We start from the raw sequence: 15,900 nt of genomic DNA on the forward strand, positions 1-15,900 counted from the left end.
TACTGCCCCAGTAGAACCAAATACCACAGTGCAGCACAATATACTGCCCCAGTAGAACCAAATACCACAGTGCAGCACAATATACTGCCCCAGTAGAACCAAATACCACAGTGCAGCACAATATACTGCCTCAGCAGAACCAAATACCACAGTGCAGCACAATATACTGCCTCAGCAGAACCAAATACCACAGTGCAGCACAATATACTGCCTCAGCAGAACCAAATACCACAGTGCAGCACAATATACTGCCTCAGCAGAACCAAATACCACAGTGCAGCACAATATACTGCCGCCCGTGCCACAATAGGAAGCTGTATTATCGTCCTGAGAATGGTGATACATTGAATTCAGGAGGGCACCTGCGGCCACTGGCTGTGTATCAGTGCCTGATGCTCCTACATTAATTAATGCTGAGAGCATCAGATCTTTATGTACCTGGCTTGGGTGGCCCTCTGGGCACCAGCCCACTGGGAAATTTCCCTGTAGTGTCTATGGTCAGTCCGCTCATGCCCCTCCCCCCATGGATGAATGACCCCTCACGTCCTGTACTGTGTATAGGAATAAAGGTGCCTAAAGGCCATTAAAGGAACCCACACACTTAGATACCTGCCCATCAAATGCTTGTTTGGCCTTCACCTATTACCCCCCCTTACACGTCCACTTGACTAGGCCGAGAGTGCATATGACCTCAGTGGTGAGAGGAAATAAGCGGCTGCCAGACACCTATGCAGGCAGCTTGTCACCCATGCTGGGGTGGACTTGGAACGTATAGTGGCCCTGGAAAAAAAAAAACTAAAAGCGACCCTATGTTGTAGGCGGGTCCAAACTGACAGAAGGTGGAGCAACAGAAGTAGGTGGGGGCAGCAATACCTTAGTGCACAATATCATCCCATCAGAACCATATACCACAATATACTGTCCCAAAAGCTGTCCCTCTGTGGTGGCCATCAATAGCTGCCCTTTTCTGTCCTTCTCCTCCTCCAGTTGTCTCTGATTAAAGGGGTTCTCCAGGTTCAGGGCTGAATCTGGATATAAGCTCTTCTTTATGCCCTGACTTCATATGAGTGGAGTATCGGAGCATTTCCTTGCTCCAATGCTCCCTCATGTCATGCTGCATCGCGCGGCTCGGTTTGTTTACCGCCGGTGATGTACCGGGCTTCGCATTACTATACTAATCGGAGACTTCTGCCTAGCCATGAGCCCAGTGACGTCATCGACACAGGTGGGTGGTTTATATCGCTACGGAGGCTGTTTTGGAGGCGGTACTATGCTGGACCTTAGCTGTACCATGTAATACAATGTACAGCGCTGTGCTCGGTTTGCTGTGAGGAGGCCGCAGTTCCCACCGGAGTGGTTGGGTCAGACAGCTGTTCAGAGGGGGTCTCAGGAGTCGGACTCCCACCAATCAGATACCGGTCATCGATATTCGGATCCTGGAAAACCCTTTTAGTTTCCCTCCATACTTGTCTGAGGAATAAACATTGTAGAAATGTCAGCACCTTGCGGTGAACTGCTCCTTCCATGTATCTTCACTTTTTTGGTTTTGATTTGTATCAGGAAAGTGTCTTGCTGTAATTTTATGTCTTTTTTGTTTAGTGATTGAGATGTAGACAGTTGTGATTATTGGTAAAAACTGAATAAAAATTACATAAAAGATGAGCTGTCACCTCTCCTGACATGTCTGTTGTAGTAACTACTTGCATTCCTCATGTCATAACCAATCTGGAGCATCTATTCTTATGACTCTTTGCTGTGCCGTTCCTCTATTATTCCTGCTAGAAGTTAAAGAGAATCTGGCACCATGATTTTGGACTATTATCGGCAGTACTACATGTCAGGAGAGGTGACGGCTCCTCATTAAAGAACATTTTATCATAAAATAAAGAAATATCAGTGATAAATATGTGACTACTTCTGTGACAAAATCGTCCTTTTCATCTACTTCCAAGGTTATTACACGGCCATGTTTTCTGGAATAAGAATTTTTAGGAATGACCTGATGCAATATGGAGATATTTCACTGAAGTGGAGAACTGGCTTAGTTCCCATAGCAACCAATCAGATTCCATCTTTCATTTTTCAGAGCTTTTTTGGAAAATGAAAGGAGGAATCTGATTGGTTGCTATGGGCAACCAAGCCAGTTCTCCTTTACACCAGTTTTGATACATTTCCCTCACTGTGTGTCTTTTGGGATTTTATTTTTAGATTTTATGGGGAATATAGTGAGAATGCAAAGTGTTTTTTGGGAATAAAATACTGAGGGCCTTTCCTCAGGATAGATGATCAGTATCTGATCAGTGCGGGTCTAACTCCCGGCACCCCCACCAATCCGCCTTTTGAAGGAGTTATGGCACTCCGATGGGTGCTGCGGCCTCCTCCTAGGCCAGTGAGGTCAGGTTCATCGGTCACATGGCCTAGGCTCAGCTCAGTCCTATACAAGTGAATGGCCCTGGGCTGCAATACCAAGCACAGCCACTATACACTGTATGGCGCTGTGCTTAGTATGTTGTGAGGCGGCTCACCGGAGCACCACAGCCTCTTCAAGTAGCTCATTGGTAGAGGCGCTGGGAGTCAGACCCCCACCGATCTCATATTGATAAACTATCCTGAGTGTAGGCCATCAATATCAAAATCCCAGAAAACCCCTTTAAATATGAATATTATGTCAAGGGTCATTGTAAGGTATATTGTATATTGCAATGTGGATTTAGGACCCTGACATCCCGTGTCAAGACCACATGAATACTCTGTATGAATCAGGACTGACTATTTAATGGCTGTGTACCTAATAGACTGTCCCAAATAGCATATACATTATGGATCACAAAAATGAAGACTGTTTCCCATTTAAATGCTGTTAAATTAACAAAAATTATTTTAAAAAGTTAGGATATTTTCCTACATGGTATGGCGCCTCCTGGTGATCGAAGTGTATAGAAATCGGCACAGCCTGTTAATGAGCTGAGTGTTGCTGGTCAAGTCACACATGCATGCTTAGTCACTCTCCCCACAGTCGAGACTATATTGTCAGCTGCCAGAGGGAGAAGGAGACTGATTTTGTCCAGAGCCAGTCCCAAGCAGCATAGATTGGCATCAGTATTAAAAGGGATACAGGGAATCATAAAAAGGATGGAATGGGGTATTTTTATATGCTAGGAAAACTACAAAATAAAAAGCTATTAACAGCATTTCTGAATGGGATAACCTATTTTAAGGGGTTTGGCCCATCTGGAACATTGAAGGCACATTGCTAGGATATGCCATCAGTGTTAGACACATGCAGGTCCCACCTCTGGGACCTGCGCTTGAATCCAGAGTGGGGCCCCATAAGTGAACGGAGAGCAGCTTACCATGCACGATCGCCTAACATTCACCGAAAATATCTGAGTACCAGCTTGGCTATTTCTGACAGTCGCATGGTGGTGAATGGAGCTGTGGCGGTGCTTGTGCAGTGCGCTCGCCTTTCACCCCTATGGGACGCTCAGTAGCCCATTTTCAGAATTCCCATAGAGATGAATGGGGAGGCGTGCTCTCCTTCACTTTGAGCCCAATTCTGGAGGTAGGAGGTGGGACCAGCACCTATCTGACCTTAACACCATATCCTAGCATATGCCATCAAATTCCCAGATAGATCAACCCCTTTAATGGTTTCCATCTAGCTTTGGACATGATACCATTATAATATACAGCAAATGAAATGTAAACTTTACAATATAAAAGAAGCTGCTGGCTGCTGAAAGAACAAAAACCAGGCAAATATACAAATGAAAAAAAAAAGCGAATACCAATATGGATGATGCACAGGCATTTATGGTTGTCACAGACGGTTGGTACACTGTGGAGACACATGTGCGGTTCCTGTTACATACTGGTGACACGTTGAAATGACACAGCGATGACATACTGGGTGGACAACGGTTTGCCACTGGCACAGATACATGACACACAGATGACCCAGAAAATTCACAGTGATCCACACCATCTCTCACCGTCTCTTCGGTACAGTTCTCGCAGCCCCGATACGTCCAGTTCATGGAGAACTGTTTGATGTCCATCTTGTAGCAAGACTGGAAGTTGCAGGGCAGTCGTATGTTGGAGCCATTAAGGGCATGAAGAACAGCAGGCACGGTGATCTCCATCCCGGATGCACAAACTGAGCATATACAACCATTAGTGGCACAGAGATATAACTAGAAGCCTCTACATGCACAACAGTATGTTTCAGTGTCTTATAGTCCAGTAGGTCCTACAAATGCGTGAGATATGTAAAGGTTATATAAAGCTACACGGTGTGGATGTAAGAATGCAGAAATTCCTGGACTAAGGCCAATTTAAAGGCTATGAACACCTTCGGAAGCAATATTTTTTATTATTGCATTTTCCTCATTTTGGGCTAAAAAGAAATTTTCCAATTTGTCTTTATTAAAAATTCTCAACAGTTTTTGTCCTACAGGGTTAACTTTCAGCCTGTCTGTAGAATATTTAGGTTTCAGTTTTTAATGCTGAACCTTCAGGTTGCTGCTCTGACAGCTCGATGTATAGCCCTTATCTGTGAACTCCTGGCAGCTCATAAATGCTTCTTCAAGTCATGTTCTTGTGAGTTTGATAAGATTTTAGCTATAATGAGTGTTTATAAGCTGTCAGGAAGTAAGAGATAAGGGCTGTACATTGAGCTGTCAGAGCAGCAACCTGAAAGTTCGGTGTGAAATTGAAAGCAAGATACTCTGTAGACAGAAATTATAAATTGAAAAAATATTTTCCCAAAATGAGTCAAATACATAATCATGGACCGGCCACATGCTGTCCCGTGCATCTGAGCTTGATTTGCAGAAAAGGGTTGTTTATTCCTAGGAATTTCTGCAAAATACGAATTGACTCTTATAAAGTAAACCCTAAATTGGACAATTTTAGAGCTGCAGTTGGAGATATGTAGAAATGTCTTAGACTACTTTCAAACTGGCGTTTTGGCTTTCCGTTTGTGAGATCAGTTCAGGGCTCTCAAAAGAGGTCCAAAACGGATCCGTTTTGCCCTAATGCATTCTGAATGGAAAAGGATCCGCTCAGAATGCATCAGTTTGCCTCCGATCAGTCACTATTCCGCTCTGCAGGAGGACAACAAAACGCTGCCTGCAGCGTTTTTCTGTCCGTCCTGGGTTGCGGAGCGAGATGGATCCTGGCACACAATGTAAGTCAATAGGGACACGATGGAAAACTGATCCGTCCCTCATTGACTTTCACTGGAGTTCATGACGGATCAGCTAAAAACGCTAGTGTGAAAGTAGCCTTACGCTCCATCAAGCTTTCTACGGGTTGAACCGTTGATAATTGAACCATTGCTGAGCATACATTTTGCATGACATTGGTGCTGTGCTAACTGCAATTAACATAAAAGGAAATTTGTCAGCAAGTCCCCGCATAAAGAACACATTAAAAACAGTACCAAAACTGCACTGTGTGGCTGAAGCCATGATGTCTTGAGCACTCTGCACTCTTGGCAGCTGCTTCCCTTAGGGATTTTGGTTTAAAGGGGTCATTCATGTTCCAGATATAGAGTGGGTCATCAATATCAGATCCACTGTTCTCAGCAGCCGCACCACACTTAAAGGGAACCTGTCACCATGAAAGTGCAATAGAAGCTACACATGCTGTGTTATAGAGTAGGAGGAGCTGAGCAGATTGATATATAGTTTTGTGAGGAAAGATTGAGTAAAACTTGTGTTTTATACTTTTTAATTTCTGCTCATTCTGGGCTGTGAAGTCCAGGAGGCGGTCCTATCAGTGATTGACAGCCTTCCCTATTTGACTGTGTATACGGACATGTCTGTCAATCAGGGATAGGACCGCCTCCTGGACGTCTAAGCCCAGAATGAGCAGGAATTTAAATGTATAAAACACAAGTTTTACTGAATCTTTTCCCACAAAACTATATATTAATCTGCTCAGCTCCTCCTGTTCTATAACATGCTGCCTGCAGCTTATAAACTATGTTCAACATAACAGGTTCCCTTTAACCCCTTCCCGACATCCGCTGTACATGTACTGTGGATATCGGGTCTTTAAACATGGTGCCGGTCTGGAACTGTTTCATATAGCAGACATGTATGTAATCTGTATGTTTCTTTTGCATTGTATATGAAGCAGAATCTGGTTGTAAGTCCTAAAAAGAAGCTATTGCGCTATTAATTACCTGTGGAACCAGTTTCCCATTCACCAGGTTGAAAAATAAAATTGGTGCGCTAGAGGAACTTCAAGAAGCATTGACATTGTCAATGGCAGGTGGCCACCTATGTCAATTTTTATTAATTTTACTAGAGTCATATATGATTGTGTAGAAAAAGTTGCAGAAAATACAAAAACAGAATAAAAACCATTAGCCTATTAGCTTTATTTCATTTTCATGATCCTATGTTACAGTCTTCATTATTGACCAGATCTTCAGTAAAAACTTAGAGTCTCTGTACTTTCACACAATTTCATTTAATAGAGAATGGTGTAGCTAGTGAATTTCTAAATAACTTCATTAAAAAAAAATTGTTTGCATCCACCTGACAAAAAAGTGATCATTCCTTCCTTATCTGTGAGCTTAAGAGCTAAAATCAAACATAGTGGGAAGTAAGGGAAAGGAGGTCACAGAAGTACAATACTAGCATATTTCACAGAAGGGATATGCCCCTGCTTCTGAGTGAAATGCATCTAGCTATGCAGCTGAAACAGGCAATATTATGGCTGAATGAAATACTAGGAAGCCCAAAGGAAGCATAAAGGCTATTCACACACTGGCACTGAACTTTTTCAATTGATGTGTTTCTTCCTAAAAGCAAAACCAAAAGGGTCGTCCTAGTGTTTTATACTGATCACCTATCCTCAGGATAGGTCTTTAATATGTTACCATGAGGGTCTAATGCCCAGCACCCATACTAATCAGCTGTTTGAAGAGCCTGTAGTGCTCTGGCAAGTGCCTCAGCCTTCTTAATCATCCATTGGATAGTGACTGCAGCTCAACCCCATTCCCTTGAGTGGAACTGAGCTGTGCCTAGCCCATGTGACCGATGAAAGTGCATTCACTGGTCTAGGAGGAGGAACTCATGGCAAACAGCTAATTGGCAGGTGTGCTGGGAGTCAGACCCCCAATGATCAGATGCTTTCTAAATATGCTACCGCCATAGATCTGACAGCACACTGCTCTTGGTTCTGTCGGCTCTCTCTGCTCTCACCCTCCCTTCTCTCAATGTTAGCAATAGCAGCAGGGAGTGGGAGGAAGCTGTACCTGGGAGATCAGAGTGTGTGGAGATGGTCTGAGTGCCTTCAGGTCTTCATGGAGGGCAGATAACACAAACTGTACTGTATCAGAATGTAGATCGTGGAAAACACACATACATGGCAGACTCAGCAGAGGGAGATCACACAGTCTTTAGAATCAGTGTGTATTGAAATAATAGTGGCACCCCCAATGCCTATGGAACTGATGGGTTCAGTCCAACTGATCCACACTCAGTACAAAAATAACACTTATCTAATATCACCACAAGGAAAATCTCTCATGGGCTGTAGAAGGAGAAAGCAGTAATGGAATGAAGCTGTGCAGATACAGGTGAGCTAGTGAAGACAGCAGCACCCTGGACACACACATCTTACATACAGCCTGCATCATTGGTAGGACTAGGGACACATTCACTTGAAAAAAATACGTCTGAAACTAGGAGTAGGTTGCAAACTGAATATCAGAGGGTCTGAGAAAGAAAGGAGGAATGAAGATTGCAGCCTGACACTTGCAACTTTTTTTTTAACTAACAGATGCAAATATGTTTTTTTTCCTAGGTCAAACGTGTCCACAGTCTTTTAACTTCTCAGGAACAAAAAGCTACATACATACAATACTGGAAGATGTCATCTCTGAAGCCCACAGAGCTTGAATGCAGCTATGGACTACAATACAGGTCCTTCTAAAAAACATTAGCATAATGTGATAAAGTTCATTATTTTCTGTACTGATAAACATTAGACTTTCATATATTTTAGATTCATTACTCACCAACTGAAGTAGTTCAAGCCTTTTATTGTTTTAATATTGATGATTTTGGCATACAGCTCATGAAAACCCCAAATTCCCTATCTAAAAAAATTAGCATATCATGAAAAGGTTCTCTAAACGAGCTATTAACCTAATCATCTGAATCAACTAATTAACTCTAAACACCTGCAAAAGATTCCTGAGGCTTTTAAAAACTCCCAGCCTGGTTCATTACTCAAACCCGCAATCATGGGTAAGACTGCCGACCTGACTGCTGTCCAGAAGGCCATCATTGACACCCTCAAGCAAGAGGGTAAGACACAGAAAGAAATTTCTGAACGAATAGGCTGTTCCCAGAGTGCTGTATCAAGGCACCTCAGTGGGAAGTCTGTGGGAAGGAAAAAGTGTGGCAGAAAACGCTGCCCAACGAGAAGAGGTGACCGGACCCTGAGGAAGATTGTGGAGAAGGACCGATTCCAGACCTTGGGGGACCTGTGGAAGCAGTGGACTGAGTCTGGAGTAGAAACATCCAGAGCCCCCGTGTACAGGCGTGTGCAGGAAATGGGCTACAGGTTCCGCATTCCCCAGGTCAAGCCACTTTTGAACCAGAAACAGCGGCAGAAGCGCCTGACCTGGGCTACAGAGAAGCAGCACTGGACTGTTGCTCAGTGGTCCAAAGTACTTTTTTCGGATGAAAGCAAATTTTGCATGTCATTCGAAAATCAAGGTGCCAGAGTCTGGAGGAAGACTGGGGAGAGGGAAATGCCAAAATGCCTGAAGTCCAGTGTCAAGTCCCCACAGTCAGTGATGGTCTGGGGTGCCATGTCAGCTGCTGGTGTTGGTCCACTGTGTTTTATCAAGGGCAGGGTCAATGCAGCTAGCTATCAGGAGATTTTGGAGCACTTCATGCTTCCATCTGCTGAAAAGCTTTATGGAGATGAAGATTTCATTTTTCAGCACGGCCTGGCACCTGCTCACAGTGCCAAAACCACTGGTAAATGGTTTACTGACCATGGTATTACTGTGCTCAATTGGCCTGCCAACTCTCCTGACCTGAACCCCATAGAGAATCTGTGGGATATTGGGAAAGTTGAGAGACGCAAGACCCAACACTCTGGATGAGCTTAAGGCCGCTATCGAAGCATCCTGGGCCTCCATAACACCTCAGCAGTGCCACAGGCTTATTGCCTCCATGCCACACCGCATTGAAGCAGTCATTTCTGCAAAAGGATTCCCGACCAAGTATTGAGTGCAGAACTGAACATAATTATTTGAAGGTTGACTTTTTTTGTATTAAAAACACTTTTTTTTATTGGTCGGATGAAATATGCAAAATTTTTTAGATAGGAATTTTGGGTTTTCATGAGCTGTATGCCAAAATCATCAATATTAAAACAATAAAAGGCTTGAACTACTTCAGTTGTGTGTAATGAATCTAAAATATATGAAAGTCTAATGTTTATCAGTACATTACAGAAAATAATGAACTTTATCACAATATGCTAATTTTTTTAGAAGGACCTGTACAAGCAGAGCCTCAAGATCAGCACAAGATAAGTAGTGTAATGCATTAAAGGGATTGTCCTGATTATTTAAAAAGATAAAATAAAATAAAAAGTGTATACACTCATTTCATCCCCCTGCACTTCTAGCACTGCTTCTCCAATCCTCCCTGCTGCTGCAACCATTATGTCATCTTCTTGGCTGCACCAGTAAGGTGCCTGTATACCTTTGAACGCAGCCCGACAGGGAGGATCGGAGCAGCAGTGGTGCGGTAAAATGTTGGTGATTTATTATTTTATCACAAATGCTGATTTGGCAAATGCTGACTTTTTTAAATAACTTAGATACCTCTTTAGGGTCCATTCACACGCTCGTAGTTTTGGCTTCGCATCTGTTCCGCAATTTTGCGGAACCATTCATTTTCAGTGGGGGCCACAAAAGATGAGGATAGCACACCATGTGCTGTCCGCATCCGAAATTCCGTTCCGCGTTCCCGCAAAAAAGATAGAGCTTGTCTATCACAACAATAGGCATTTGTATCATAGGGTCGGCCATGTGCGGTCCGCAAAATGTGGAATGCACAGGGCCGGTATCCGACCTTGCCAATCTGATATTGATGACCTATCCCGAGAATAGGTCATCAATATGTTTGCACTGCACATTTCTTGCTGACTGAGGCACTCTCTCCCCAAAGTACACCTGTGAGCTGAACACATCTGCAGTTTGCTACATTGTATACTGCAGCTCACAGATCATTGTCTAGACTGGATACAATTGTATCCACTTGTCAGCTGAGGACAGGACTGGCTAAGGCCTCGTTCACATCACCGTTTCTCCTTTCTGTTCTCCGGCTCTGTTGAGGAGCAGGAGAACGTAAAGGACAGATTCTGCAGATAACTGAGACCTAACTGAGCGTAACGGAGCCTAAAGACCCCATAGACTATAATGGGGTCCGTTCAGTGTCCGCTCAGAACATGATTTTTTTGAGCGGAGACGAAAGGATGCAGGACTTTCATCGCCGCTCAAAAATCATGTTCTGAGCGGACACCTAACGGACCCCATTATAGTCTATGGGGTCTTTAGCCTCCATTACGCTCAGTTATGTCTCAATTATCTGCAGAATCCGTCCTTTCCGTTCTCCTGCTCCTCAACAGAGCCGGAGAACGGAAAGGAGAAACGGTGATGTGAACGAGGCCTAAGGCTACTTTCACATCTGCGTTTTCCTTTCTGGTATTGAGATCTGTCATAGGGTCTCAAAACTGGAGGAAAACGCTTTAGTTTTGTCTCCATTCATTGTGAATGGGGACTGAACTGAACGGAAACCAGGCGCACCAGCATGCATTATGTTCTGTTCGGTTGCGTTCCCATGCCGGACATAAATACACTGCAAGCAGCGTTTTTGTGTGTGCCATGGGAGACTGATCAAGAGGGATCCGGCATGAAACACAATGTAAGACAAAAGAAAACGGATCTGGCGCCCATTGACCTACAATGATTTTAGTGCCGAATCCATCTTGGTCATTTTAGGGATAATATAACTGGATCCATTCAGAACAGATGCAGATGGTTGTATTATTGTAGTGTCCCACTAGGTAAATGTGGGCACTACACAAGGGTCAATTGGGCCACGTTGTTCTCCACCTCTTGTGGAACAGTGGCATTGTATTTTACATTACATTTTAATGTATATTGCTATGTTTTTATGTGTATTTTCCCTGTTATCTGTGGTTCAGGCCTGTTAGGGTGTAGTTCCTCCTCCTAGACAGTAGAGGGAGCTAGGGAACCCCTAGTATTTATAGTCAGGCCCAGCTCAGGGAAAGTCAGTCAGGAGTCTGTGTAGAGTCAGAAGTGAGCTTCTGACATGCAGCTAGACAGCCCAGGCTTCTAGTTTGCCACCAGGAGAAGAGGCTACCTCCTGAGAAACCTGAAGTTCCTATAACAAGTGCAGAGCAGAGCAAAAGTGTTTCCAGCTGAACCAGAGAGATGAAGGGCAGAAGGATATATTGAAAGCAAGGAGATATATACCTGAGGAAGTTTTCCCTAACCAAGGATAAAGCCAGCAATAGGGCATACGGGCCTTGGGATAAAGACAGACAGGATTTAGAGGAAAAGTGCAGCCTGATCTGTAAGTGTAGCCTTCTGAGTATCTTGCAAGAACATTGTGCCTGCCATTTGTATAAGCCTGCTTGTGACTGCTGCTGACATATGGAACTTTACCAAAAGACTGTAAATAGTTAACTGTTCCAGTAAAAATGAAGTTTTGGTTCACTGCAACGTGTGTTCCTCCATTATTACTATCATCAATCGGTGTGCCACCGTTACCGGCACTGGCGTCACGAATTTAAAGGGATCTTGCCACCGGCACATTAAACAAACCTGCAACATCCAGGGCACCTTACCTACCATCTGGCCTGGTCCCTATACACAGAGAGTGCCCCAGAGGCCCCCTGTGCCAGCCTCTCCATCACTGCTGTACGTCTGCCCAGGGTACATAAAAGACTGTGAGTACTATAACTACCCTCGGTTAGTAACTACCCCTGTGACCTCACCATTCGCCTCACCCTGCAGGGTGGCGTACTGCATTATCAGTAACGGAAACGTTTTTGCTGATCTCTGCCGGATCCAGTAAACAACGAAGATGTGAAAGTAGCCTAAGTACAGGTTGTTCTGCCTCTGAACGTAAACCTTGTCCTCATTCACACACAGCAAACACATATCTTGAAAACTTTCAGGCATTAAAATATCAAGTATTTATGAAAGCTTTAGAACTTTTCCTATATACAGTGATAAAGCTTTATTTAACTAAAAGCAGAAGACCCCTTAGGGTACGACCACACAGTCAGGTTTCCTGACGCAGTTTTAGAGGCCAATATCAGGAGCGAATCCTAAGAGGAGAGAAAGTATAAAGGACAGATACGACTTCTCCTCTTTTTTTAAATTGACTCCTGGCTTTGGTTTCCAAAACCAAATGCAGAAACCTGACCGTGTGGCCGTACCCTAAAATGTAGTTTGTTACCTTAAAGCAGGGATGCCCAACCTGCGGCCCTCCAAAAAACTACAACTCCCACTATGCCTGGACAGCCTACAGCTATTAGGGCATGCTGGGAATTGTAGTTTTGCAACAGCTGGAGAGCCGCAGGTTGAGCATCCCTGCCTTAGAGGGTCTACTTTCAGCATCCATGGTCAATGCTCACCTGAGGACAATTTCTCAAACCATTTACATGAAATGTGTCTCCGCTTACAAGCCAATAATCCATAGTGCCTACATGCAGAAACTGCCTGATATCTGTGATTACAGCATTCATTCATTTTTATACAGTTGTGATCATTCAGTTTTTTTGTTTGTTTTTTTTGCATTAATTGTAAAGTGAAGCACTTATTTCTCTACTAATTGCATCCATGGCTAATTTATAGGTTCCCATAAATGATTACAGAAACTCTTCTCCCGCCTTGCATGGATCTCTAACTCTCTTTTACTTTCCTTTGCAGATTCCCCCCCCCCCCCACCCCCTACCCCCCCATAGATCTGTGTTTCCTCTATGGTTGGTGCACTGCGGGTATATCCTGGACCAGCATCTGGTGCACTGTGCAGGTCACATTGCAGAGTGAATGGAGTTAGAGGGGGTTAAGATTCCTCTAGTGGACACGTATGGCACTGCAGTCAATCCTGTTTACCGGAATGGCAAGGGTAACTCCATTATTACAGGATCAATATCTACTCTGCTGAGTCAAGTTAACGGGATGAGGAGGGAGGGGGGCTGGCTGCATTAAGGTAGAAGGCAAGGGGGGAATAGTTTTACTGGATGTGGCATGTTGTCTTCTTTAGATGCTAATAGGACTTAGCATTATATAATCCCAAACTGTTAGGATACCTTACACGACTAGTCACTGAGAGCTCGGCCATCTCATCCCCCAGGGATTCCTGTATGCAAAGGCCAATTATGTCAGCCTCTTTTCCAATCAGATGTCCTGTGGCAGACTTCAGTTCCACCATATAGTCTTCATACGGGCCATCTTATTTGAGAAGACCACCCTCTTTATCCAGACTAGATGGATTTTCCATTCCCCCATATATTATGTATACTATTGGCCATCTTCTTTGAGAAGACCACCCCCCTATCCAGACCAAATGTCCTGTGACAGACATTCAGTTCTACCATATAGTCTACATACTGGCCATCTTCTTTGAGAAGACCATCCCCTTATCCAGACCAGATGTCCTGTAACAGATTTTAGGTTCCCACATATTATGTATACTATTGGCCATATTCTTTGAGAAGACCACCCCCTTAACCAGACCAGATGTCCTTTGACAGATGTTTAGTTCCACTACATAGTCTTCATACTGACCATCTTCTTTGAGAAGACCACCCCCCTATCCAGACCAGATGTCCTGTGATAGACATTCAGTTCCACCATATAGTCTACATCAGGGATGCTCAACCTGCGGCCCTCCAGCTGTTGCCAAACTACCATCATGCCCTAATAGCTGTAGGCTGTCCGGGAGTTGTAGTTTTCTAACAGCTGGGGGGCCACAGGTTGGGGATCTCTGGTCTACCTAATGGCCATCTTCTTTGAAAAAAACATCCCCTTATCCAGAGCAGATATCCTGTGACAGATTTTAAGTTCCACCATCCCTGGTATACTACTGACCTTCTTCTTTGAGAAGACCATCCCTCTAGGAGACCACGTTTCAATGCAATTCTGGGTGCTTATCTTAAAGAGTTTTCCCTACATACATATATATATATATATATATATAGTAAGTCATATGGGGGTGGGTAGTTATATTTAACGGTATTCTTTATATGATACTTAGGGCTCATGCATACAAATGTATTATTTTTCTGCATCCGATCCGCATTTTTTGCGGATTGAATGCGGACCCATTCACTTTAATGGGGCCGCAAAAGATGTGATGTCCACATCCGTATGTCCGTTCTGTGGCATTATGGACAACGATAGGACAGTTCTATTATGATCCAGACGTTCCGGTCTACAAAATGCAGAACGTACATGGCCGGTATCCATGTTTTGTGGATCCACAATATGCGGACCGCAAAAACGGCTACGGACGTGTGCATGAGCTCTTATTGGGTCCTATAGGAAATAATGTCCTAATGCAATACCATGGTTATCATCGTTGATTACGTGTATTGATATACTGTAACAATTCCTCGTATGACTGGCCCTGTGATCATATCTAGATGTGACTGCAGTCATTTTCTACTCTATGAACATGTACAATACATCTACGGCCATTCTTACAAACCATTTACCACTACAAATAGCCATTATCATTCCCCTTGGGCCACTAATCACTTCACATAAATGGTCCTTGATCTGGTGCCCCTTATCTATGAAATGTTGTAATCTTGTATTCATGCCCTTGCTCCTTGCGTCAGGGAATTGCATCTCACAGGATCCCCTGAAGCAAGCCAAATTTTCCTTCCTTTTAAAAAATCCTGTATTTTATCCATCAGCTTCCACTGATTGTCAGTCCCCATTAATCCCCCCCTGCATGATTTTCTAAGCATTGCTAGAATTAGGTCAGACATATAAAGTTGACCTGGGGTATATCCGACCAATAATAACGGGTAGATATCCCAGGTTGATGGTAAATAATCCTACAATATATGCAGTCATTTAACTGAGGCTCATCCTATCGTCCCCCACTCTGACAGAATGCAGTGTTCGATGCTGACGCAATGGTTTTATTTTTTTATTTTTTTGCAATCATTTTTCATCCTTCTATTGCTTTTTTTATTATTATTATTATTATTATTTATATGCTGTATGTACGGGCGTCATTTACCCCCAGCTGGCAGTGAAAGGGTTACCGTGGAGTGTGTAGAGGGTGGAAGTGCATTGCGGCAGATGTATACCCAGCTGTGCATGCAGAACTGGCCATACAACTTACCCAGGAGGCTGAGTGCCAGTGTTACCAAGCCTAGCCCAGGGGCTGTTGGGCGCTCTCTCCTGCCCATGGCCTGGGAGGGGTGAGGGGGGTCTCCGGCTGCTGTCCTGGAATATATCTATTTATATAATGTGATTTTCCCCTCGATGATGCAGCTCTGACAGAACTGTAAACTCAATATGGCCGGATCTCCGGCTGCAGCAGAATTGCAGGAGGGTTGCGAGGAGGGAGTGGGGGGTGGGAACGCTTGGTTTTATGGTTGGTGGATTTCCTGGAAGGATGCAGAAGGGCGAAAAAAAAAAATAATCTGACTCTCATGTCTTTATGTTTTTTTTTTATTAGACAGATATCGTAAATTTTTACCTGTCTCTGAATGTATGTGAACTAGCCTTCTCTGCCTTTCATATTTCTCCTATTTCTCCATATACCGTATTTTACAGGAATTTCTTGAGTGCTCCATTCTGCT

General features: G+C 43.8%; 1 protein-coding gene across 2 annotated transcripts in view; it reads right to left on the bottom strand.

The window, feature by feature from the left end:
* SCN2B (sodium voltage-gated channel beta subunit 2) overlaps nt 1–15,604 on the bottom strand; it is a 35,209-nt gene extending 19,605 nt beyond the window's left edge. For both annotated transcript variants that reach the window (XM_044278247.1, XM_044278248.1), the window contains exons 1-2: nt 15,438–15,604; nt 3,993–4,156 (exon numbers count right to left, since the gene is read on the bottom strand). In XM_044278247.1, coding sequence (XP_044134182.1) covers nt 3,993–4,156; nt 15,438–15,504 — 231 coding nt within the window. In that variant the 5' untranslated portion in view covers nt 15,505–15,604. The remainder of the gene's footprint in view (nt 1–3,992; nt 4,157–15,437) is intronic.
* Nucleotides 15,605–15,900: the final 296 nt, after the last annotated feature.

Source organism: Bufo gargarizans, chromosome 2 (assembly GCF_014858855.1).
Source record: "Bufo gargarizans isolate SCDJY-AF-19 chromosome 2, ASM1485885v1, whole genome shotgun sequence".
NCBI lineage: Eukaryota > Metazoa > Chordata > Amphibia > Anura > Bufonidae > Bufo > Bufo gargarizans.